Source organism: Notamacropus eugenii, chromosome 5 (assembly GCF_028372415.1).
Source record: "Notamacropus eugenii isolate mMacEug1 chromosome 5, mMacEug1.pri_v2, whole genome shotgun sequence".
Lineage (NCBI taxonomy): Eukaryota > Metazoa > Chordata > Mammalia > Diprotodontia > Macropodidae > Notamacropus > Notamacropus eugenii.
In genome coordinates, this window is record NC_092876.1 from 309,286,677 (window position 1) to 309,313,705 (window position 27,029).

Genomic DNA, 27,029 nt, shown 5'->3' on the forward strand with positions numbered 1-27,029 from the left:
TAACTTTCAATCCAAGTAGACCTGCATAACTTGGCAGTAGGTAGGGACCAAAATTAAAACAGATTAAACGTCTTCAGGCCCCAGATAGGTTAGACTAGAAAGAGACTGACAATGGTTGGTTACCTCGGGTCATGTGACATACAGAAGAGTGTGCAGTGACAATGCTACATTTTTCATAAGCTTCCAGAAATGTTTTGGTGGGACCCAAGCAGCCCACTGGCCATATGTTGTGGAAGCCTGGTCTAGGGCATATAGGAATTACAGCACCCAAGCATCCAGGCCTCCCAAGGAACAAGAGTATGTCATCAGCTATGCCCATACTGCTCCCTAAGAAGATTAGCCCATGGATTTGGGGAATCTATCTATAAGCAAAGATAAGAATGATTTCCTACCCTATAAACGGGAAGGGAGAAAGCTCAGGCAGGAAATCAGGGGCAGAGAGGAGTTTTCAAGGGAGTTGGGGTTGAGGGCCACTATCCCAGGTCAGTACCTGCTCTTTTCTTCTGTGAAAATTTCAGATAACTCAAAAGTTGATCACAACAGTCTCCTTCCACTTTTGCTTTCTGGATCTTTGTGTCTATTGGTTCTGTTTCTGCAGCACTCCTTATACTACCAGCATCAGGGTGGGCTGCTTCCCAGGTGAGATTCCCAGGATGGAAGATGAGGCAGTCTTCTCCATCACAGCCATATCTCCAAAATCCTCTACAGTTGCCACCATGGAGTTCACAGCCAAGAGTTCCCTGGAAGGTGTGAGAACCTGACCCCCATCCCCAACCCCAGGCAGGTCATGGTTCCACTCCACTTTTGCCTAGTTGGAAGAATCTTTCCCCAGAATCCTTCCTCTCAACAGATCCCCAGAGCCCACACAGTCTCTGACAAAGCAATGGCAAAAGAGAGCATCTCTCCCCATCCTGACAGGATCAAAAATTTAGAACTAGAAGGGATCTCCCTAATGATACAACAAGGAAACTGAGGTTCACGAAGGTTAATTACCTACTTAAGGTAATACAAGTAGAAGGGGCAGAGCTGGAGATGTTCTCCACTACACCACACATTCCCTAGGTCAGGTAAATCCCACGCTCATCCAGCCCCTGTCCTGAGCCCCGAACTTACCAGGATTTCGGTTGCTCTGGTTCTTGACTTTGCTCAGGGCTACTGTGAAGTCCTGTCCAATATCTTTTAGATTATCATGTTCTTTGTTCCAAATGTCTGTTTCCACAAGCCCATCCAATGAAGGGACCTGAGGCTTTAGTATCTGGTTCGTACTGTTATAATGAAAGAGTAATTCACCATCTAAGTAGCCTTGGGCTGAATATGACAGGGATTCTTCATCAGCAGTGAACATGGTAAGTAAGTTGTACTGAAGACTGTGAGATCCTGAGAGAGAAAGAAAAGAAGAGACCAGAAATAAGTGTCTCACCAGGAGACTGGAGTCCCTTCATATTCTCTTTCCTCTGCTCTATGCAAGAAAATATCTTCACTAAGCTGACCTGCAGTTCTCCCTCCTCCATCTCAGATCCTTTACCCAGCATACCCTGCTTCTGAATCTGACCCCTTTCCCATTCTGTCCATCTTCACAATCCTTTTCTACGGACAAGGACACATAACCACCCCCCATACTCAAAGAACATTGCACCCTTCTATATCCATTACACAACACCACTTAAAACTCTGACAGATTTGGAAATGGCATCGTCTGGGAAAGTCCAACTTTGATCGTTCATTCAAAGCCTTCCCTGGTAATATTGCACATGCAACATCATCAACCCCTCGGAAAGGACAAATGTTCCAGAGCTCTCTAGTTTCCACTGGGCACTAGGACATGGGAAACAAAAATCTGTCCCCAGGGATTCACCTGCCATATTCCCACAGACAACTCAGATGTCAATTTCTTTGCCCATTTCCTCAGTCCAAGAATTCAGTTCCCTGTCTAGAAACATCAAAGACCACATGTCACTTATACAAGTTCAAATGGACCTCTGATGACAATTGCTTGTATTTCTACAGCACTTTTCAGGTTTCCTCAGAAATTCCCTGTATCTGCCCCTACAAATAGAATTCTCCCATTTTACACATGAAGAAACTGAGCATCCCTCTCTGTCATCTTGAACATTATCATTTCTATGAAATCCTTTCTAGACTGAAATGAGGGACTTATTGCTCACCTGGACCATTCCAATTATATCTTTATTACACTCCAGGACTCCAGGATCATCCCTTTACATGGTCTACTTATGCTGTCAGTGCTAAAGATCTTATGTCTGCCTGTCATTTTAACTATTCTATACATATACACATACACATACATGTACATATATATATACACACATTTACGCTGGAAGTGTTACTTAAAATATACTTGTCACCTAAATCACAGGGGAAGAAATCCATAAAATCACAAGTAACAATTGATTGATAAAACAAACAATTTGCTTAAGAGATCAACATATTAGGAAACCTGAACAAAGAGGGGGGGAAAAAAACAAATAACCGAACTCTGAAATGAGAAAGAAGACACGTCAAGAAATACCATGAAATTAAGGTCATTATCAAGGATTATTACATTCAGCTATCTGCCCACAAAATTGAGAATAGAAAATAAATTATTAATATTTACAAAATAATATACAAATTGGCTCCCCAAGAAACAAATAACATAAATAAAGCAATCTCAGAAGAACACATTAAACAGACTAGTAATGAGCTGTTACACGCCCCAATCACAAATGATTTTTGTGATCACAATTACTTCCTAAATTAAGAACTATTTTCAAAAATAGAGAAAGACTTAATTTTTTCAGTTTCCTTCTACAAGGGAAACTCAAATGAAACCAACATGAATTTCTAAGGCACCTACTACGTTCCAACCACAGTGCCAAGCAGTGAGTACACAAAGAAAGCAACAACAATAACAACAAAAACCCAAGTCCCTGCTTAGAAGAAGATGACGTTCCAGTGGGGAGGTAACATACAAGCACCTGTGTACAAAGAAAACCAAGTTAAGGTCAATGAACAGGATGGAACATTATTGTGCTGGAAGAAACAATGAAGGGTTTCAGAGAAACCTGGGAAGACTTGAATGAAGATACAAAGTGAAAGAAAGAATGAGAACAATTGATAGAATAATGCTAATGTAAAGACAAGCCACTTTGCAAGGCTTAGTTAGGAACTCTGATCTACATGGGGACCCCCAGGAGCTCCAGAGGACTCATAATGAAACATGCTACCCACCTCCACAGAGACAGGCCATGATGGAATCAAGGAGCAGAGTGAAGTACATTTCTTTTGGTTCTGGCCAATTCAGGAATTGGTTTTGTTTGACTAAGCATCTTTATAGCAGGTTTTGGTTTTTTTGCATTCTCACTGGGTGGCAGAGGGAGTTTTGAGCAGAAGAGAATTCAAAGCTGAAAATTCATTTTCTCTCTCTCCCTACTATGTTTCCTGGCTGCCCCCATGTGAAGAATGCTCTCCCTTCTCATCTCAGCCTGTTGGCTTCCTTCAAGTCCCGTTTCAAATCCCATGTTCTACAGGAAGCCTTTTCCAATCTCCCTTAACTCCACTGCCTTCCCTCTGTCAGTTATTGCCTATTAATCTTGTATACAGTTTGGACATTTTTGTTTGTTACTCCCATCATTACATTGGGAGCTCCTCAAGGGTAGGCAATATCTTTTGCCTCTTCTTCTATCTCTAACACTGAGCACAATGACTGGCCCATGGTAATATTTGTTCAGTCTTTCAGTCATGTCCAACTCCTGGTGACTTTTTGGCCTAGGTCCAGGGTTTTCTTGGCAAAGATAGTGCAGTGCTTTGCCATTTCCTTTTCCAGTGCATGCCCATTTTACAAACGAGAAAAAGAAGCAAACAGAGATTAAGTGACTCATCCAGGATCACACAGCTAGTAAGTATCTGACTCTAGGTTTGAATTCAAATTTCTGAGGTCTTCCTCATTCCAGGGCCAGTGCCCTATCAACTTTACCACCTCGCTCCCCCGGCACACAGTAGGCACTTAATATTTAATGATTTAAATGATCTTTACCATCTTTAGCATCACAGCTCCTGAGCTCTGTCTCTCTCACCCTCCACTCCAATTCTGAGCCCCAAAAGTGAAGTTCGTGTATATGAAAGTGGAATTTGTCATGGATACCATCAGTTGAGAAGAGAAAATTCCTATGTTTAGACCAAAGACTAATATCCAAGTCACTTAATCTCTCGGAGCCACAGTTTATTCTGCTAGAAAATAAGCATATCATCTTTCCCTCCCCAGAAGAACACAAGGTTTAAGAGAACACAAGGTTGGTTCTCTGCAGGATGGATGGTCCAGCCTCTGATGAACAGATGGAGAGAATGGGTAGAAGTAAACAGAAAATCCACCTTCTACCCAATGACCATCCTGTTTCCTAATCTCTGTTACCTCCCAGGGAAGGGGAGGAAGCAAAGGAATTTATATGAAAGAGAACTGAGCATGGTTCTGTTCAACTGAGTGAAGAGACAACCCCTATGCCACTCACACTAGTGACCCCATGCCACTAACAACCTAACTGAGGTCTCATTTCTCAAATATATAAGAAACAGGACTAAAGTTATAAGAACAAGAGCCCAAATGATAAGTAATCTGAGGATAAAAACAGGCAGTTTTCAGAGAAACAATGCAAAGTTGTCAATAGTCATATGAAAAATATGTTCTAAATCACTAATAACTGGGAAAATGCAAATCTGGTTTTCTCATCCCTGGCCATCCTTTCTAGTTCTGTTACACTCATATCATCTCATGGCCTTGCCCTCCTTCCAGCCACCTCCAGCCAACATCCGGCCAGAAGGAGTAGCCACTGCCCATTCCAGCCCTTCCTTCTCTTAACTCCTAACCTCACTCAGCAGCCCCCTCCTCCTATGACAGGCACTCCCTGCTGCTCCCATCTGCCAGCCTCCAACTCCCTAAACCACATCACCTCCCTGATCTCCTCTGCAATTGACTGTATTATTTTGTGTTTTACTACTTTTTAAGTAGAAATTTAAAAATTCCTGGTATGTATACCCCTAGCACCTAATATGTGCTGGTTGGGGAATGACTGATATTTAATGTAATTTCTCAAATTTAAAACTCTAAGTAAAGGTTTTGAGGTGGGCATAGCTAGCATTTACATTGTTTTAAGATTTGCAAAGCATTTTACAAATATTTCATTTTTCCCTCACAATGACCCCATGGATAGATGCTATTATCACCCCCTCCATTTTACAGATGGGGAAACTAAGGCAGTCAGAGGTTAAGGGAGTGACCCAGGGTCGCACATCCTCTGATTGTGTAAGATCTTGAACTCAGGTCTTCCTGACTCCAGATCTAGCCCTCTATCCGCTGTGCCAGCTAGCTGACAGAGCAAAGCTGGTTCATGGACCACAAACACAAGAGACAAACCCAAAGGGAGACTAAATGAAAGGTTTTGAGCAGGTGAAAGAACAAATCACAGAAACAACGAAAACTAAAAGTAACTATGTTTAAAAAAGATGATGATGAAACAAAATATCAAAAATTTCTGGGAAGCAGCTAAAGGAGGACTTACAGAGGGGAATCTTTACAAACATACATGAACAAAATAGAAACAGATTAATGAATGGAATGTATGTTTTTAAAAACTAGAAAGCCAATAAATATGCAAACCTAAAATAAGCCCAAGAGATACCCAAAAGGGGGAAATGGATAAATTGGAAAATATTGCAGAAATAATCGATCTAAAAGCTTGTTCTTTGAAAAGACTAATCAAATTGCTAAACCTTTAGGTAATCGGATTTAAAAGGGAAAAGAAAATGAAGTCAATAGAATTGTAGATGGACAGTGTGAAATCACAGCAAAATAAAAAGAATAATCAGAACATGTTGCACACAGTTACATGCTAAAAAAACTCAGAATACAAATGAAATAGAGGTATGCCTTCAAAAACACAAAAAACTCAAACTACCAAAAAATCAGAGAGTGAGATCTTAAATAAGCCAATATCAGAAGAGAAAATGCATCTAACTAAAAAAAAAAACTACCAAAGAGTCCTACTCCTGGTCAGTTCACAGGAGACTTTTATCATCTCTTTTAGAAACAATACCTATACTTCACAAAATATTCTCCAAAAATTAGAAAGAGAAGTCCCTGAACAGAATTCTGTTATGAGACAAATGTACTCCTAATACATAAACCAAGGAAAGGGAAAATACAGAAAGAAAAGTAAAAGCCAATATCACCGATGAAATTAACTCAAAAATATTAAACAAAATCCTAACAAACAGACTACAGTGATTTATCCATGCAATAATATGTAAAAATCAAGTGGGATTTATACTAAAGAAGCAAAGATGATTGCTCATTAAGAAAACAATGAATATAATTATATTAACCAAAACATCCAAATCCACATGATCAGCTCCGTACATGAAAAAAAAGCTTTTCCTTTGACAAAGGAAAACACTTTTATGCCCCCCCCAAAAAACCCAAACACTAGAAATTATGAGGACAGAGGCAACTTTTTTTAATATCATAAAAAGTATGTACATCCAAAAGCTAGCACCACATGCGATAAGAATACCCTAGAACTTTTTCCATAAATAAAAGAATGAGGCAAAGATGCCCACTTCCTCCACTATTGTTTGATAAAATTCTAGAAATGCTAGCAACAGCAATAACAGAAAAAAAAACAAATGCATTAAGATAGGTAAAGAGGGGATAAAAGTATGTCTATCTGCTGATGACAGGATAGTTTACCCAGCCAACTGAGTAACTCAGCTCATTCTCTCCCTCTCCTCCTCTCCAAAGGAAAGTAAATTTTGATGGCCAGAAGCTGCCCAGTTAACTTGGGGTTTCCTGGCTAGACTTCTTCCTCCCTCCCTCCCTTCCTCCTTCCTTCCTTCCTTCTTTCCTTCCCTCCTTCTCTTTTGCAAAACCTTACACTCAATTCACTCTGAAGTTCAGAGACTACAAGATCCCTGTTAGGTCCCTGTCCAACCTCCACTTAATGGCTTAATTGGACCCTCCTGGTTTACAGTGAATGTCAGTGGTAACTATTTCTCTTTGGAATAGCAACCCTGAGAGTCTTCCCCTCCCACCTTCATTTTTTTTCCTTTCTAATTAAAGGGGTCATCCTTTGATTCAGTTCTTAAAGAGGCCTACTCACTGAAAGGGCATAACCTCACTCTTAGGAAAATCCATAATATTTCAGGTAAGGAGATGGACATTCAATGAAATAAGGAATTTCCAGACCTTCCTGATGAAAAGGCCAGAACTCAATAGAAAATTTGATCTTCAAACACAGGTCTCAAGAGACATAAAAAGGTAAATGGGGGAAAAAAAACTTGTTACACAATATGGGCAAATCGTTAACATCCTTATAAGGGAAGATGATACTTATTAATCATGAGAATTGTAGATTTCTTATGAAATATAAAAGGGATATACATGGATAGAAGGAGTGGGCATAAAGTAAATGATGTGATGATAAAAATGTGAATGAAGGGTGCAAAGGGATTGTAATGGAAGATATGAAAAGGAGGAGGCACAAAAAAATAAATTCCAACACAGGAAGAGGCACAAAAATACATTAGAGTAGAGGGAAAGAGGAGAGGGAGATGAGCATTGTTTGAGAGGGACTGTCATCTGATTGGATTCAAGGAAGCTACAACAAACTCAGTTAAGTATAGAAATATAATTAGCTCTATAGGCATTAGGAACAGTAGGGGGGAAAGAAAAGGGAGGGGAAAAGTAGTAAGGGAAGAGGGAATTAAAACAGAGGGGGTTGAAAGAAGGGAGGGAGGACTGAGGGATGTGGTGGTCAAAAATTAAAACTATTGTGGAGGGGAAGGGAGAAGGGAAAACTAAAAGCATAAACAAGGGGAAAGGGATGGAGGGAAAGACAGATAATAATCATAACTGTAAATGTGAATGGGATGAGCTCTCCCATAAAACGGAGATGGATAGCAGAATGGATTAAAAACCATAATCCAACAATATGTTGTTTACAGGAAACACATTTGAAATGGTGAGATACACATAGGGTAAAGGTAAAATGTTGGAGCAGAATATATTGTGCTTCAGCTGAGGTAAAAAAAAGCAGGGATAGCAATCCTAATCTCAGACAAAGCAAAAGCAGAAATAGATCTAATCAAAAGAGATAAGGAAGGAAACTATATCCTGCTAAAAGGCGCCATGGACAACGAAGCAATTTCATTACCAAACATATATGCTCCAAGTGGTATAGTATCCAAATTCTTAGAGGAGAAGTTAAGGGCGTTACAGGAAAAAATAGACAGCAAAGCTATGGGACCTCAACCTCCCCCTCTCTGAACTTGATAAATCTAACCTCAAAATAAACAAGAAAGAAGTTAAGGAAGTGAATTGAACTCTGGATAAGGTAGATATGATAGATCTCTGGAGAAAATTGAATGGGGATAGAAAGGAATACATTTTTTTCTCAGTGGTACATGGCACATATACAAAAATTGAGTATGTATTAGGCCATTAAAACCTCACAATCCAGTGCAGAAAGGCAGACATAGCCAACACATCCTTCTCAGATCATAATGCAATAAAACTTAAATGTAATCAAAGGCCATGGAAACATGAACCAAAAACTAATTGGAAACTAAACAATCTAATCCAAAAGAACGAGTGGGTTAAACAACAAATTATAGAAACAATCAACAGCTTCATTTAAGAGAATGACAATAATGAGACAACCTACCAAATTTTATGGGATACTACAAAAGCAGTTCTTAGGGGACGTTTTATATCTTTGAGTGCTTACATGAATAAAACAGAGAAAGAGGAGACCAATAAATTGGGCATGCAGCTGAAAAAAGCTTGAAAAAGAAAAAATTGAAAATTCCCAAGTAAATATCAAATTAGAAATACTGAAAACCAAAGGAGAGACTAATAAAATTGAAATTAAGAAAACTATTGAACTAATAAATGAAAGTAGGTGTTGGTTTAATGAAAAAACTAATAAAATTGATAAACCTTTGGTCAATTTGATTTAAAAAAAGAAAGAAGAAAACCAAATTATCAATATCAAAAATGAAAAGGGTGAACTCACCTCCAATGAGGAGGAAATTAAAACAATAATTAGAAATTACTTTGCCCAACTGTATGCCCATAAATTCGACAATCTAAATGAGATGGATGATTATTTTAAGAGCTATAAATTGTCCAGACTAACAGAAGAGGAAGTTGAATATTTAAATAACCCCATCTCAGAAAAAAAAATTGAACAAGTCATAAATGAACTCTCTAGGAACAAAATCTCCAGGGCCGGACGGATTTGCAAGTGAATCCTATCAAACATTTAAAGAACAGTTAATTCCAATACTAGATAGACTATTTGGGAAAATTGGGGAAGAAGGAGTCCTCCCAAATTCTTTTTATGATACAAATATCATTTCAATAACTAAACCAGGAAGAAAGAAAACAGAGAAATAAAATTATAGACCAATTTCTCTAATGAATATAGATGCAAAAATTTTAAATAAGCTACTAGCAAAAAGAATACAGCAATTTATCATGAAAATAATACATTATGATCAGGTAGGAGTTATACCAGGAATGCAGGACTGGTTCAATATTAGGAAAACTATTAGCATTATTGATCAGACCAACAACAAAACTAACAGAAACCACATGATTATCTCAACAGATGCAGAAAAAGCTTTTGACAAAATACAACACCCATTCCTATTGAAAACACTGAAGAACATAGGAATAAATGGAACTTTACATAAAATAATAAGCACTATCTACCTAAAACCTTCAGCAAGCATTATATGCAATGAGGATAAGTAAGATGCATTTCCAATAAGATCAAGTGTGAAACAAGGATGTCCATTATTACCACTACTATTCAATACGGTACTAGAAATGTTAACTGTAGCAATAAGAGAAGAAAAAGAAATTGAAGGAATTAGAATAGGCAAAGAAGAAACTAAGTTATCACTCTTTGCAGATGATATGATGATATACTTACAGAATCCCTGAGAATTAAGTAAAAAACTATTTGAAATAATAAACAACTTTAGCAAAGTTGCAGGTTACAAAATAAACTCACACAATCTTCTGCATTTCTATATATTACTAACAAAGCCCAACAGCAAGAGATAAAAAGAGAAATCCCATTTAAAGCTAGGGTAGATACTATAAAATATTAGGGAGTCTACTTACTTAAACAAACCCAGGGACTATATGAACACAATTACAAAACATTTTTCGCACAAATAAAGTCAGATCTAAGTGGAAAAACGTCAGTTGCTCGTGGGTGGACCGAGCCAAAACGATAAAAATTATAATTCTACCTAAATTAATTTACTTATTCAGTGCCATACCAATCAAACTATCAGATAATTATTTTGTAGAGCTAGAAAAATAATATCAAAATTCATCTGGAAGGACAAAAGCTTCAGAATATCAAAGGAACTAATGAAAAGAAATGCTAGGGAAGATGGCCCAGCTCTACCAGATCTCAAATTGAATTACAAAGCGGCAATTATCAAAGCCACTTGGTACTGGCTAAGAAGCAGAAGGGTAGACCAGTGGAAGAGGTTAGGTACCCAAGACACAGTAGTCAACGAATATAGCGATCTACTGTTTGATAAACCCAAGGACCCCATCTTCTGGGATAAGAACTCACTGTTTGACAAAAATTGCTGGGAAAACTGGATTACAGTGTGGTGGAAATTAGGCATAGACCAATGTCAGACACCGTACACAAGAATAAAGTCAAAATGGATACATGATCTAGGTATAAAGATTGATACTATAAACAAATTAGTGGAGCAAGGAATAGTTTGTATTCATCAGATTTATGGAGAAGGCAAGAATTTTTTACTGAAGAAGAGATAGAAAGCATTATGAAATGTAAAATGGATAATGTTGATTATACTAAATTGAAAAGTTTTTGCACAAACAACCTCAATGCAACCAAGATTAGGTGGGAAGCAGAAAACTGGGAAAGAACTTTTGCAACTAGTGTCTGGGATAAGGGCCTTATTTCTAAAATGTATAGAGAACTGAATCAAATGTACAAGAATACAAGTCATTCTCCAATTGATAAATGGTCAAAGGATATGAACAGGCAGTTTTCAGAGGCAGAAATCAAAGCCATCTATAGTCATATGAAAAAATGCTCTAAGTCACTATTGATTAGAAAGATGCAAATCAAAACAACTCTGAGATATCACATCACACCTATCAGATTGGCTAATATGAGAAAACAAGATGATGATAAATGTTGGAGAAGATGTGGGAGAGTTGGAACACTAATTCATTGTTGGTGGAACTGTGAGCTGATCTAGCCATTCTGGAGAGCTATTTGGAGCTATGCCCAAAGGGCTACAAAATTGTGCATACCATTTGACCCAGCAATACCGCATCTAGGACTGTATCCCCAAGAGATCACAAAAATGGGAAATGGTCCCACATAAAAAATATTTATAGCAGCACTCTTTGTGATGACCAAAAACTGGAAATCAAGGAGATGCCCATCAATTGAGAAACGGCTGAATAAATCGTGGTATACGAATGTAATGGAATGCTATTTTGCTATGAGAAAGAATGAACAGGAAGACTTCAGAGAAGCCTGGAAAGACTTATATGATCTGATGCTGAGTGAAAGGAGCAGACCCAGGAGAACTTCATACACAACAACAATCACAGCGTGCAAGAATTTTTTGTGGTAGACTTAGAACTTCATTGCAATGTAAGGACTTAAAAAATTCCCAGTGGTCTCTTAAGACAAAATGCCTTCCACATCCAGAGAAAGAACTATGGAATTTGATCGCAGAATGTAGCAGATCATTTTCTTTTGTATTACGTTTTGGTTTGTTTTATGATTTCTCCCATTCATTTTAATTCTTCCATGCAACGTGACTAAAGTGAAAATGTATTTAATAGTAATGTATGTGTAGAACCTATATAAAATTGCATGCCATCTCAGAGAGGGAGGGGGGAGGGAGGGGGAAAAATCTAAGTTATATGGAAATGATCATAGAACACTGAAAACAAATAAAATAATAATTTTTAAAAAAAAAGGAATATCCTAGCGAATCATCAAAGATGCTGGGTCAATAGATTCAGCAAAGTCTCAGGCTACAAAATAAATCCTCAAAATTCACCAAAACTTCAAATAACAATAAACAAAAACACAAGAAGCAATAACAGAAATCCAATTCCAAAAAAATTACAAATTGCATAAAAGACCTTGGGATTAACCTAGCAAGCATACAAAAAATTGCCAATCAATCAATAAGCATTGATTAAGAAGTTGCTATGAACCAGTCACTGTGCTGGGGATACAGAAACAGGCAAAAGGCAGTCTCTGCATTTTAATAAACTAAGATAGCATTGGTCAGAAGAGGGAAATAGAAGAAAAGAAATGGGTAACAAAGAAGCTGAGAAAAGGCATGAATTACAGAGTGATGGTTCTTAGAGGACCACAAGTCTTATTAACACAGGATACAGGACATGAGGAATGTGCAAATGATGGAGTGTTTTGCTGCCTGGCAGGGCTTGGATTCATTTTGGAATAGGCTGAACCTTTTCAGTCTTGCTGTAAGTAAGCAAATATGGTTCAGTCTCTTGCAGAAGAATTCCCCAATAAACATACCCGAACAGATAACCCAGGAGGTACCTTTGTTTCACTTCAACAACTGACAACATAGAGAAGAAAAATGGCCCTCCTGAGAAGCAGTTGCTTGGTAAAAAGAAAAAATGAACAATTAAGTTGGGAAATTCCTGTGAATTTCAATTATTCAACAGAATAGACACCTACATATAGGGGAATGGCTAAACAATCCTGCTACGTTAATGTAAGAGAATTATTATTGTGCTCTAACAAACAACAAAAAAATGTGATAAATAGAGGACCATCGAGAGACTTACAAGAATTGATGCAGAGTAAAGTAAGCAAGAAAACAATATATATCCATGTAAAGGGAAAGAACAACCACCACCAAAAATTGAAAATGAATGTTGAAGAACCATAAAGAGGAAGTGTGGCCCTAAAGAAGAGAAATGAGGAAATATCTCCCCCACTACTTTACAGAGGATGGAGGTCCACAGGTATAAAATATTGCATATATTTTTAGACTTTTTTGATGTATTGATCATGATAATCAATTAATATCATTTTTGGACCTTAATAAGGGCCAGAGCCTGAATTAATCAATCAAAAGAAGAGCCTGGAACTAACAGCCTCTATGTTCTCTGAAATAAACTCAGAGAATACCTCCTCCTAGATCAACAAGGCCAGATGGGACTGACTTAGTATTCTTTATGACACCCTTAACCCAAGACACTATCTTGAATAATGGGACATTTTCCATATCTTAATATTTTGTCATTATCAACATTGTCAACTCTCTAATTGTATTTACAACTTATTCAATTAAGAAAATTCCTTTCTCACAGTAATAATTAAACATACACAGAGATCATAAATCTGAGGGACATGAGACACCCTTGGATTGTCCTAAAATAGATTTAAGCATGGTCATTCTTGTATCAGACAGTCCAAAGTTTCTTTCTGGCTCCATGATCATGTAACTGCTAGCTTTAAAGGAATAAACAATATGAATTTACTCTGTTTGCCTGTTTTAACCAGACTTCCAGGTCAACATTTATAGGGCCATGACAGATGGATGGAACTGATGAACTAAGAGAGAACAGGTCCCCACCTCACCAACGCCAGACTCAGGCACCTCAGGATTCATTTTTCCTGGAGTCTTCACCTTGATGGAGTAGGGTAAGTTCCTTCATTCTCATCTTCCAAAGGACTCCTACTAGTGTTGTTAAAGCCTGAAATTTCCCTTTAAAGGGGGCAGGGATCAAGTCTGAGGTCAAACGTTCTGTATAAATCCCCTGGAGGTAAGGATTGATCTAGGAAAATTAGCTATGGGTCAGTCAAAACCTAAAATTAGAGATCCAACTGACAATACCTCTGCTTCTTATATAACAAGCTGTTACCAACCTGATGATCACAGTTATTGCCAGTGCTAGTGTCACTTTACTAACGATAGCCCTAAATTAGGTGGGCCACAATAGGGCTCTTTTGGACCACTCAAAGTTACTTTATCTTAAAACCAAATTAAGTTTTAAAGGCCAACAAAATATCTAGCCAGAAGTGGGAATGTTTCATCTTGGGCTTGCTAAAATGGCTGAGGGAGAACAAAAGGCAGGAGCCTCTTCCCTTAAGACTCCCAAAGTTGCTTCAGCACCAACCCCAATACTGGTTAATTCCCTCCACCCCACTCTCCCCTCTTTCCCAACAAATCCATACCATCTTTCTCCTCCAAACTCTGCTCCTCCTCTACACTATTTATTGCTTCCTCCCTCCCCCCTTTCCCTTAAAGATTTCCTGCAGATTACTGCTGAGCTGGCCTTCCAGCTTGCCAAAACACTAGAAACACAGACTGAGGAGGACTTTAAAGCCAAAAGAGAGTTTCCAACAGCTCCCATCTCAAACCCACACCCCAGCTCTAATGTGGTAAGGGACCACAAACCTGTTTTTTTGTCACTATTGTAAGAAACCAGGGCATTGGAAATCTGAATGTAGGACCTATCTTAAGGTTATGGAAAGTCAGAAACTTCAGGGACACCAAGGCTGACCCAAAGACTATAGGGATGCTCCAAGCAAAGCTTGCAGGATCCATCCTTATTCTGTCAGGTCTCAAATTCTTAGAACCCCCTTTCCTTGGAATAATAATAGCCAATTCATGATGGGGATTTCTAACAAGGTTCTGGTTCCCCCTCTCTGTTGTTAATTATGAGTTCTGTTTGTATTTATCCTGTCATTAATTGTCGATTTGTCTATCAGTGTGTCTCCCTGTCTGTGTTATGTATGCTGTGAATCAGTTTGTGGTCTTGTATGATTTAAAATGGAGGCAGACAGATACTTCTGAGGGCTGCAACTAGGGAAAGAGACAAAAATGTAAGACACCTTTGTTTGTTGTTCTGGTCTGGCCAACCTGGAATGACAACGGAAAGTTAGATATAGCTAAAAATATCTTAGCAGATCTTGTAGGTTGTGAGATTAATCATTAAAAAGTTTGGAAACTGGAATTTTTTTGACAGACACAAGGATGCAATGTTAACCCCTCTCATGCTGGTCCAATTATAGAGAAGACCATTGCTGCCCAAGTGTAGGGACAGCAATACTTGCATACTGGCAGTGATGATAACAGTCCTGTGATGCTGGGCACCTTGTAGCCCACCTTTCTAGGCAAAGCTTGGAAATGTCACCTAGGTCCTATACATTCTGCCCACCCTGTCCTAGCAACTTCAAACTGCCCTAGGCTTAGTAAATTCTGCAGCTGTGGGGGGAAGGGAGAGGTGGATGTTTCTGGCCTGTGGTAAGCATTCCCTAAGCCCTGCCTACAAGAACTGTCACCATTGGGACACTAGCCTCTCAGCTCTTGGTAAACTCTATGCTTCTCTGTTCCAATTGCAAAAAAAAAATGTATTTTACCTCTGTTTGACCCATTTCCTAATTTGTAAAGGGAAAAATAATAATGATTGTTGGTATGGGATCAAAGTGATATAATGATTGTGAAAGGCTTAACATACTGACTGGCAAATGCCAGATACACTATTATTATCTCTCTCTAATTTAATGTAATTGTTAGCTTTGATATTTTAAAATATCAATAGTAATAAGATCAATAATTTCTATATGTGATAATCTGCAAATGTAATTGACATCTGAAATTTATCGTTTGTGTTAAAATTGTATTTCTAAGATTGTACTGTTTTTCTAAAATTCTCTTAGATTACAAAATCTGAGAGACTATTGTGAGGCAGAAATGTTGGTAAAGCAATTTTGATTTGGATCTTGTTGCATATGAATTGGGTTGTGGTAGTGATGTGATGTGATGAAATAAGATAATGTAATATTTATAATGATAGTAGATATTTCCACTTGCCTATGCTCTAGCTCAACAGAGAAAATCTCCTGTGGCCAGACCACTCCTCCTCTACACTTAACCCAGCTAGCTCCAGGGTAACTCTGGGGAAACCCAAAAAGACTTCATCTGCCCTCTGCTTTCCAACACCAGACAGCTCAGCACCAGGTAAACTGCAGCATTTTAGCTTCTAGATGAAAGAACCAGAGGCCACAACACACAGTCTCAAGTTTTAGGCACAAGAATTGTGGGACAGAGGTCCCTGTGCCCCAGATATGGAGATCTACTTTGAAAGCCAGGAAAAGGGTGATCATCATAAGCAAGAAGCAAAGCACAAAAGAAAAGACCATAGAATTTTTCTATGGGAACAAAGACCAAAACATGAATAACAAAGAGGTCAGCATTGAGACTTTACTCCCATCTGAAACTTCAGAAGGGAATATGAACTGGTCTGAAGCACAAAGCATTCCTGGAAGAGCTCAGGAAGGATTTTAAAAGCCAAATTAGAGAAATAGAAGAAAAACTGACCAATGATTTTAAAAATATGAAAAAAAGAAATCACAGAAGAATTTAAAAGGAAAATTGGACAAATGGAAAAGGAAGTACAAAACTTAACTGGAGAAAATAACTCCTTAAAAGGAACAATTGGACAGATGGAAAAAGAGATGCAAAAGTTAGCTGAAGAAAACAATTTGATAAAAATTAGAATCAGGCAAGTAGAAGCTAATGACTCTATGAGACATCAAGAATCAGTCAAACAGAATCTAAAGAGTGAAAAGTTAGAAGAAAATGTAAAATATCTAATTGGAAAAGCAACTGACCTAGAAAATAGAACCAGGAGAGAAAATCTAAGGATTATTGGTCTACCAGCAAGCCATGATAAAAAAGAGTGTGGACAATGTCTTCCAAGAAGTCATCAAGGAAAATTGTCCAGAAGTCCTAGTCAGAGAGAGCAAAATAGCTATTGAAAGAATTCACCCTTCACCTCCTGAAAGGGATCCCAAACTAAAAACACCAAGGAATATCATTGCCAAATTTCAGAACTATCAAGTGAAGGAGAAAATACTGCAGTCAGACAGAAAGAAACAATTCAAATATCAAGGAGCTACAGTCAGGATCACACAGGACCTTGCAGATTCTACATTAAAAGATCGGAGGGATAGGTATACGATATTCTATAAGGCAAAGGAGCTAGGACTACAACCAAGGATCAATTACCCAGCAAAGTTGAGCATAATATTTCAGGCAAGGAGATGGACATTCAATGAAATAAGGGATTTCCAGACCTGCCTGACGAAAATGCCACAGCTCAATAGAAAATTCGATCTTCAAACACAGGTCTCAAGAGAGGCATAAAAAGGTAAACAGGGTGGAAAAAACGTGTTATTCAATATGGACCAACTGTTTACATTCCTATAACGGAAGATGATACTTGTTAATCTTGAGAATTGTGTATTTATTATGAAATACATAAGGGATATACATAGATAGAGGGAGTGGTTATAAAGTAAATGATGAGATGATAAAAATGTGATTTAAGGGAGAAAAGGGATTGTAACAGGAGATGTGAAAAGGAGGAGGCAGAAAATGGTAAATTACATCACAGGAAGAGGCAGAAAATTATATTACAGTAGAGGAAAACAGGGGAGGGAGATGATCATTGTTTGAGAGTTACTATCCTCTGACTGGGTTCAAGGGGGGAACAACAAACTCAATTAAGAATAGAAATCTAACTAGCTCTATAGGCAGTAGGAGAGGAAAGGGGAAAGAAAAGGGAGGGAAGCTAAAAGGGAGGAAAGATGTAGCAAGGGAAAAGGGGATTAAAAGGGAGGGGGGCTGAAAGAAGGGAGAGAAGACTGAGGGAGACAGTGGTCAAAAATTAAAAAAAACTTTTTATTGAATGGAGTGGCTCTCTGGGAAGGGGAGAAGAAAGGACACTAGAAGAAACGCAGGCAATTTAGAACCAAAAGATATCAATTTTTTTAATTTTTAAAGAATTTTAATTATCAAAACTTTTGGGTCACAAAGAATGGAGTGAAATAAATTACACAATTAAGCACCTATGCCATGATGTACTGGGTTTGATACAATGAAAGATACAAAGCTGAAAAGTGACTCAATGTGGTAGAGTGGAAGGGCAAAGGAACTAGAAGCAAAGGAGCTGGGTTCAAATCCTCACTCCTCTAGTGCTCATGTGACCTTGGTCAAATCTTTTAACCTCCCTTGGCTTCATTTTCTTCAGAGGAAAATGAAGAAATTGGATTACATGGATAGCCCTAAGGAGCATATAGTCTAGTATTGGAAAAATTAAGAGTTTGCCAAGTTAATAGAATCAAAGGCCTTTGGAGTCATTTTCAAAAAAAAAAAAAAATCATAAAATATTTATTAAGCACCTACCGTGTACAAGGCATTGTATTAATCCAGGGAGAGACACAAAGTCCCTGCCCTCTGAGATAAACATATCCTAAGGGAAGAAGATTCGAACTCAAATAACTATACTGCAAAATAATGAGTATGTATTTGAGAGTTGTAAACCAAAGGGGCAAAGCTCCTTATTAATTGGAAAGAAGGATCCTTTTCCTGGATAGATGGCCACTGAGTAGGCTTTGAAAAAAATAATTAGGTCCTGTCACTAAAAGGACTTTTGTCACATTCATCCAAGACTTCTTTCTGTCTCCTCTTCCCCTTCCAAGGAAGAAGAAACATACAATGTGAAAGTTAGAAAAAATCAAGAGATCACCTAGAACAATCTCCTCATTTTACAGATAAGGAAACTGAGGTCTACAATTTGCCTAAGGCCACAGACACAGTCAGTGGCAGAACTATATGGCAAAATCTCTCGAATGCCCAGTGTGGTGCTCTTTCCCCAACAACATCAGGAGAAGTAAGAAATATCTCACGCAGATGGAAGCATACTCTTTTCACTCTCTTCATCATTTTTGTGTTTTTTTCCTTTTAGTCTGTTTCTTCTTTCACAACTCTGACTAATATGAAAATATGTTCTATATGACTGAATATATATAACCTATATCAAATTACTTATTGATTTAGGAAGAAGAAAGGAGTTAGGGAGAAAAATTTGGAATGCAAAATTTTATAAAAGTGAATGCTAAAAAGGTTTTTTCATATAACTGGGAAAAAAATTAAAAATAAAGTTGAAAAAAAATAATGTGGGGCACTAAGTGTAACAGAGATAGCAGTCCCAGGCCTCTTAAGCAATGATTCAGTCTTGCATCATTATACTTCCCCGCCAAACCTCCTCTCCTCTAAACTTCCCTATTTCTATCAGACATCCTTATGCTTACAATCACTGAGGTTTGCTACTTTAGTGCCGCCCTCAATCCAATCAGATGTCAAATCTTTTGATCTTTCTCTGACATAGCCCACATCTATCCCCTTCTTTCTATTCACATACCTACCACCCTAGGTCACGCCCTCATTACTTTGGCCTTAGACTATTATTACAACAGCTTTTCTAATTGGTGTGCGTGTGTGTGTGTGTGTGTGTGTGTGTGTGTGTGGTCTCCCCATGAAAAGAAACTGTGAGCTCTTTGAGGACAGAAATGCTTTCATTTGTATCTTTGCATCACTGGCACCTAGCACAGAGTGAGCAATTAAGAACGAATATTTGTGTATTGATTACTTGATCACCGGCAGGAACATTCCAATTGGTGAGATTATGGATTCATTTGAGTATCTGAAAGAACAATCTACTTGGTTTCAACATGTAGCAGTTTAGCTGAAATCCCAAATTAATGAAACAAGTCACAGGAAGAACAGCTATGGCTTGGAAAACACAGAAGAACGATATGCAACACATTGCAAAAATGTTTGCAGAGTGCCGAACTCAAATGTTGGGGGTGGGAGGGAGTGCAAATATTTCATTATGAAATATTTATTTGCTGTACTACCCCCCCACCAAAATTTCTCCCAACCAGCAGGTTCCCCACAGCTAATTGTCTTTAAATTTTTCATAATCAAGTGGTGGGGTAGCTGCCTGTGGGCCAAGAGGAGGCTATCTCCTGGGACAACTGGTCCTGGAAATCAAATCCCTTAAGGATACTTTTAACATCAGCCTCAAGAGGTGCTGAAGATGCCGGACCAAGCTGTTTTGCAGTTCCTTCTAAAGCAGTTAAATTCTCAAATGGACCTCAATTGCTATTGTGGGCTCCTGCTACTTCTTCTCCAGGCCAGAAGTCCTGTATTCAAGAACTGCCTAAAAGTTTTGCTCCATCTTTCCTGGCCAGGGTCCTCCCCCCCATCTCTTCCCTTCTAGGGCTCGAATTCCACTTAGGGGCAGACTGTGCAGTCTTTCCCTCCTGGCCAGAAGAGTGCACTCCACCACCACTGGGGTAGAGTCCACAGCACTGGCACAGAAGAGGAAGCTTGAAGTTCCACATGCACCCTCTGCCATCCGAAACAGCCTTCTCCCCCTCCCCTAGGTCCAGGGTCAGCTGACCAGTGCCAGGCCCAATGGATGAGACTCATTAAAGGTTCTCAGCTTCTCTCTTCAGTTAAATGAGGGAGCGGTGCTGGGGACGCTACTCGGGAAGAGACAACGTGATCCCCAGCCCGGCTCCGCCCGGCCCCACCAGGGGTTAGTCTGGAGAAAACTGCGGGGACCTGTGGGGACCGGAATGAGGGGCAAGAAATGTTCAGATGAAGCTTAGATGGGGGAAGAAGGGGGAAGCTGAGGGTGCTAGACCGCTCTTTTTCTTTTCCTTTGTCCAGTTTTGTTTCTAAACTAACAAGGTACGTGGCAACGTTCGATGAAGGGGCGGCGGAGGGATGACTTGGCAAGTGCAAAAGCGAATGGACGGGGGTTGGGGCGGGGTGCGAGAAGAGGTAGGTACCCTAAGGGGGAAGGAAGAGAACGTGAGACTACTCTGAAAACACTGGGGAGCTGGGCAAAAAAAAAGGACGCCAAGACTAATAATTACGGAAATGCAAATCTGGTTTTCTGATCCCTGGCCATCCTCTCCAATTCTGGTACACTCATATTGTCTCATGGCCTCGCCCTCCTTCCAGCCACCTCCAGCCAACATCTGCCCAGAAGGAGGAGCCACTGCCCATTCCAGCCCTTCCTTCTCTCAACTCCTAACCCCTCTCAGCAGCCTCCTCCTATGACAGGCACTCCGTGCTGCTCCCATCTGCCAGCCCCCAAGTCCCTAAATTACACCACCTTTCTGCTCTCCTCTGCAATTGATTCTATTATTTTGTATTTCACTACTTTTTGTAAATAGAAAAAAAATTTTAAATACCTTCTATTTATACCCCCAGCCTAATATGTGCTGTTTGGGGAATGACTGACTTTGACTCTAATTTCTCCAATCTCAAACTCTAACTAAAGACTTTGAGATAGGGATAGCTAGCATTTACAGGTTTGCAAAGCATTTTACAAATATTTCATTTTGCCCTTACAATGACCCTGTGGTTGATAGATAATAGATGCTACTATCATCACCTCCATTTTGCAGATGGGGAAACTATGAAAGAGAGAGGGTAAGGGACTTGTCCAGGGTCACACATTCACTAATTGTGTGGGAGGTCTTGAACTCAGGTCTTTCTGACTCCAGGTCTAGCCCTCTATCCACTGTGCCAACTAGCTGACAGAGCAAAGCATCCATAACCAATCAACATTTATTAAGCCAGGCACTGTGCATAAAGCTGCTTTGCTCCATCTTTCCTGCCCAGAGACCTCCCCCCATCTATTTCATGTTGGGGCTTGAACTCTACTCAGGGGCAGACTGTGTAGTCTTGCCCTTCTTCCCAAAACAGTACACCCCACCCATTGCTGTGGCAAAGTGAAGAGTCCTTTCCAAGAGGAGAAAGTTTGACGTTCCACATGCACCCATGGTCACCTGCAGCAGCCTTCTCCCCATCCCCAAGGCACAGGGTCAACTAGCTAGCTCAGCTTAGTCCAACAAGGCCTGTGAGCCTGAGGAACTCAGGCATCCTGACTTGATCTCCACTACACCAGGCTGTGTGTGCAAGGAGAATTGATGTTGAGGGGCTAGAAAGTTCTTGTGTGATGAAGGCTGACCTGGAATAGCTGTGTGACTGACCCTGGGCAAGCCACTCAACCTTTCTGCCTCAGTTTCCTTAACTGTAAAGTGGGGCATAGAAACAGTATCTACATCTCAGGATTGTGTAAATGCTTGTCTGAGCACAGTATCTGGCACACAGTAAGTGCTTAATCAATGCTTGTGCCCTCTGCCCAGAGGTAAAAAGATATGGCAGCAGGGATACCTAGAGTGATTGGCAAATGTGTGTGTGTGTGTGTGCATATATGCATGTATATGTGTGTATGTATTTGTATATGTATTTGTGTATTTATATGCAAATAATGTATATGTAGGTACACACATACAGGTACAGTCATTGACTCCAGAGGAATTCTGCCAACCCTAGTCTTTAGCCTTATCTGACCTACTCCAGATTTGGGTTAGGGGAAGAAAGCAAAGGAGTGGGTATCCCTGATAAAAAACAGCAGCATCCTAGCAGGTTTGGGTAAGGAGCTAGAGAAGTGCCTCCCTCAAGAAGACAAAACCAGCTGTGTCAAGTCATCAAGGGAACAACACTTTTGGACTCTTCCCATTTTCCATGAAACAACAGATTGCTTCAGGTTCTCCACCTTCCATACTCAGGTTTGGGAGGAGGCTTCTTAGGGGAGACAGTTTGAAGGTCACCTGAATCAAGCTGAGCCCTCCAAATGTCCCAGGCTGGGAAACATGCCACAGGGGTTCTCATACTGTGCAAAGGAGTAGAGAACAACACTAACACCTGGATATCATCCAGAGGGAAATGCTGAGCACAGTGGCATGATGGGAGCCGAGTCCCACCATCCACAAGGAGTCACACTCTGCCAGCCATGCTGCCCAGCTAAATAGGTATTACAAGGGACTACAACCACCTGTGACTAAACATTTATTACACATCTACAGTGTGCCAGGGAAGGTGCTGAGTGCTGGGGATACAAAGACAAACAAAAAATTTCCTGCTCTCAGAGCTCAGAACCTAATGGAGGAGACAGTAAGACAACAGATAAGAATAAAAATGCTATCCACAGGATAAGTGGGAAATGAGTCAGAGAGGAAGGAACCAGAAGAGGTTGGGTATGACTTCATGTAGAAGAAGATGGAGTTTTAGTTGGGACTGCAGGGAAGCCAGTAGGTGGAGATGAAGAACTCCCAGAAATCAAAGTGCTATGACTACAAGAAGAAATGATCCAATGAAAGAATTTTTGAAGCACTAGGTGCTAAAAACACCAAAAATACAAAAGCTCTCTAGGAGGGAGAGACCATCCACATGGAAGGCTCTGCTGCAGGGTAGATACCAATACCTGGGCTTCTTAAAAGGATGCAGCAGCTTGTGAGAGAGGAAAGCAAAACACAACCAATCAATCAACATTTATCAAGGGCCTACCATGTGGCAAGCACTGGGGATGCAAAGAAGACAGCCCCCTCCTTCAAGGAGCTTGCAGTCAAATGGGGAAGACAACATGCAAATAAATACAGGACAGAACAAGCCATAACTAGGACAAATAGGAAATACCTGAGAGGGAAGACCCTGGAATTAAGAAGCTTTGGGGAAGGATTCCTATAGAAGGTAGGATTTCAGTAACACTTAAAGGAAATCAGAGAGGTAAGTAGCTGGAGTGGAATGCAGCACGTTGCAGGCAGGTAGGATGGCCACTCAAAGTCAAGACATGGAGTGACTTGTTTGTGGAAGAACCAGGAGGCCAGTGTCACTGCATCAAATAGTATTGGGAGTAAGGTATAAGACTGAAAATTGTAAGACTGGAAACATAGTAGAGGCGAGGTTGTGAAGGGCTGTGAAAGTCAAACAGAGCATCTTACATTTGATTCTGAAGGCAACAGAAAAACACTGGAGTGTGAGTAATGGGGTGACATGATCAGATCCGGCTTGAGGAAACCAACTTTGGTGGTTTCCAGAGAGGAGAAACATCTGAGTTATGTGATAACCATGACTCTGAGTGAGAGAGTCCAGTGCAAGTCATCCAACACAACCTTGGTCCCTCACACCAAGAGCAGATTTGGGAATCACTGAATCATAGCTCACACAGAAAGGTCACTCAGTTGGTGCCTTCTCTCTCTGAGCCAGGCACCTTCCCTTGGACAACTTAAAAGGCAACAGCACAAAGGTAACAGCAACAACACCAGCAAAGACGGAGCAGTTAGGACCCCATACCTCCTGTTTGCCTCTGGAACAGGACCTAGAAGAGACATCCATGATGAGAGTAACAGCTCCTATTTCTGGATCACTTTCAGAGGGACAAAGCATTCTTCTCGCAACCAGCCTGAGTGGGAGGTCATATAAGTCCTGTTGTCTCTCTTTTACAGAAGTGGAAACTGAGACTCAGGAAGTTCAAGGGCCTTGCCTATGGTCACAAAGACATGGTCACAAACATGTACCTCTAATGACAGGTTTCTCCAGACTCTTCTCAAAGTCAGGGAACTTTCTGTTCTATCATTGCTTTGGATCCCATAGGACTTGGTGAAATCATGACTCCCACAAGGACACTGAAGGGATGATCTTGGAGCTTTGTTATGGTATCAGGACACTGACTAAGGCATCTTTTCATACACCTTTAAGGTGAGGAAGAAAATAACAGCTCCTTCAGACTCATGTACTCTCAAAACTGGGAGGAGACTAGAGATAATTGTGTCCAACCCCTTCACTGGATATATGTGGAAACGGATCCTGGCTCCAGCCCCAGGTGCCTCTTGATTATAATTGTGTTCTAAAATAGGTTCTAAATCACTAACAACTAGATTAATGCAAATCTGGTTTTCTCATCCCTGTTCACCCTCTCCAGTTCTGGTACACTCATATTATCTCATGCCCTCGCCCTCCTTCCAGCCACCTCCAGCCAACATCTGGCCAGAAGGAGGAGCCACTGCCCATTCCAGCCCTTCCTTCTCATAACTCCTAGCCCCACTCAGCAGCCTTCTCCTCCTATGACAGACACTCACTGGTGTTCCCATCTGCCAGCCCCCAAGTCCCTTAACCACGCTCCACTATCTCCTCTCCAACCGAATAATTAATTTTGTATTTCACTAGTTTGTAAATAGAAATTTTTAAAATTCCTCAGCACCTAAATATGTCTTGCTTGGGTAATGACTGATATTGAATCTAATTTCTCAAATCTGAAACTCTTAAGTAACAGCTCTGAGGTGGGGAGAGCCAGCATTGACAGTATTTTAAGGATTGCAAAATATTTAAAAAATATTTCATTTTGCTCTCACCATGACCCGGTGGGATAGATGCTGTTATCATCGTCTCCAATTTACAGATGGGGAAACTAAGGATGACAGAGGTTAAGGGAATGGCCCAGGGTCACACAGCCTCCAATTGTATAAATTAGGTCTTGAACTCAGATCTTCCTGACTCCAGGTCTAGCCCTCTATCCACTGTGCCAGCTAGCTAACAGAGCATAACCATATCAACATTGGTCCATAACCAATCAACATTTATTAAGCGCCTACTCTGGCCCAGGCACTGTGCATAAACTGCTTCGCTCCATCTTTCCTGCCCGGAGGGTCCCCCTCCCACCACCCCCCATCTATGTCCTGCTGGGGTTGGAACTCCACTGGGGGCAGCCTGTGCAATTTCACCCTCCTGGGCAGAACAGAGCGCCCGCCCACCGCTAGGACAGAACGAAGAATGCTCCCCTAGAGGCGGAAACTTGAAGTTCCACCTGCACCCTCGGACACCTGCTGCAGCCATAGGGACCTCCCCAAGGTCCAGTGTCTGCTCCCTAGTGCCACGCCCAAGGGATGACACTCATTGAGGATTCTCAGCTTGTCTCTTCAGCTAAGTGAGGTGGCGGCGCTAGGGAGGTTCCCCCTGACCTGCAGCAGTGAGCCCCAACACCCGCCCCACACACCCCAAGCTCCCGGGAGCGTAGCAAGCCACTAGCCGGAGGGATTTCGGAGCTATGACCAGGATAATTCTGGGGTGAAGAGGAGAATTCATGAAAAGATGTGTAGGGACGGGAGTGGGAGGGGGGGGTGGAAAGAAAAGAAAAGAGGAAATAAATTAGCATATGAAACCGAGATGGGGGAAGAAGGGTGAGGATGCTAAACGGCTCCTTTACTTTTCTCTTTTTCCAGTTTTGTTTCCAAACTAGTAAGAAACTGAGCGAGGTCTGGGGACGGGGCTGGAGGGGCGGGGGGGCGGGGAGACTTGGCAAGTGCAAAAGGAAATGGATGGGGGCTCGGAGGCAGGGGGGAGGCGAGAAGCGGCAGGGACCCGAAGGAGGAGGGAAGAGACCTCGAGACTACTCAGGACTGGGGATCTGGGCAACAGGACGACTAGACGAACTCATAGGAGACGGGACACAAGCACCACAGGAAGATCTCAGAAGCCCAGGGGCTGAAGGAGCCTGGATGGACCCCTGGGCGATGAGGTCTCTCGCATTCCTAAAAACTAGAGGACACCGGCTGGGCTGGGGGGGCGCGGCGGTAAGGAGGGCGGAGGAGGGGAAGGATCGCGAGCTCACTCACCAGCAGGAACCCAGAACAGCCCGCACATGATGAGGAAGAGTTGGACGGACCACGGGGCTCGTTCGGAGACCATGTTTTCTGGCCCCAAAGCCCCTAAGGGCAGTGGGGCTGCCTGAATCGTCCGGAGCAAAGGAACCAGCCGGCTCCTTCCTAGCCTCTGACTTCAGGTTAGCTCTCTAGCTCCTCCTCACCTGTAACTTAGCTCTCTAGCTCCTCCTAGCCTCTGACTTCAGGTTAGCTCTCTAGCTCCTCCTCACCTGTAACTTAGCTCTCTAGCTCCTCCTCACCTGTAACTTAGCTCTCTAGCTCCTCCTAGCCTCTGACTTCAGGTTAGCTCTCTAGCTCCTCCTCACCTGTAACTTAGCTCTCTAGCTCCTCCTCACCTGTAACTTAGCTCTCTAGCTCCTCCTAGCCTCTGACTTCAGGTTAGCTCTCTAGCTCCTCCTCACCTGTAACTTAGCTCTCTAGCTCCTCCTCGCCTCTGACTTACTCTCTAAGTTAGCTCTCTAGCTCCTCCTGCTCAGTGGGCCAGAAGCGGACTTGAGCGCGTGCGCTCGTGCGTGTTTCCGTTTGTGTGGACTAGAA

General features: G+C 41.0%; 1 protein-coding gene across 1 annotated transcript; it reads right to left on the reverse strand.

The window, feature by feature from the left end:
- Nucleotides 1-107: 107 nt before the first annotated feature.
- LOC140506298 (hereditary hemochromatosis protein homolog) lies at nucleotides 108-26,746 on the reverse strand. Its single transcript, XM_072613344.1, has 3 exons — nucleotides 26,445-26,746; nucleotides 1,114-1,377; nucleotides 108-757 (listed from the first exon to the last, which is right to left on the reverse strand). Exons 1-3 carry the CDS (start codon nucleotides 26,515-26,517, stop codon nucleotides 474-476), a joined length of 621 nt encoding a protein of 206 aa, XP_072469445.1. The 5' UTR covers nucleotides 26,518-26,746; the 3' UTR covers nucleotides 108-473.
- Nucleotides 26,747-27,029: the final 283 nt, after the last annotated feature.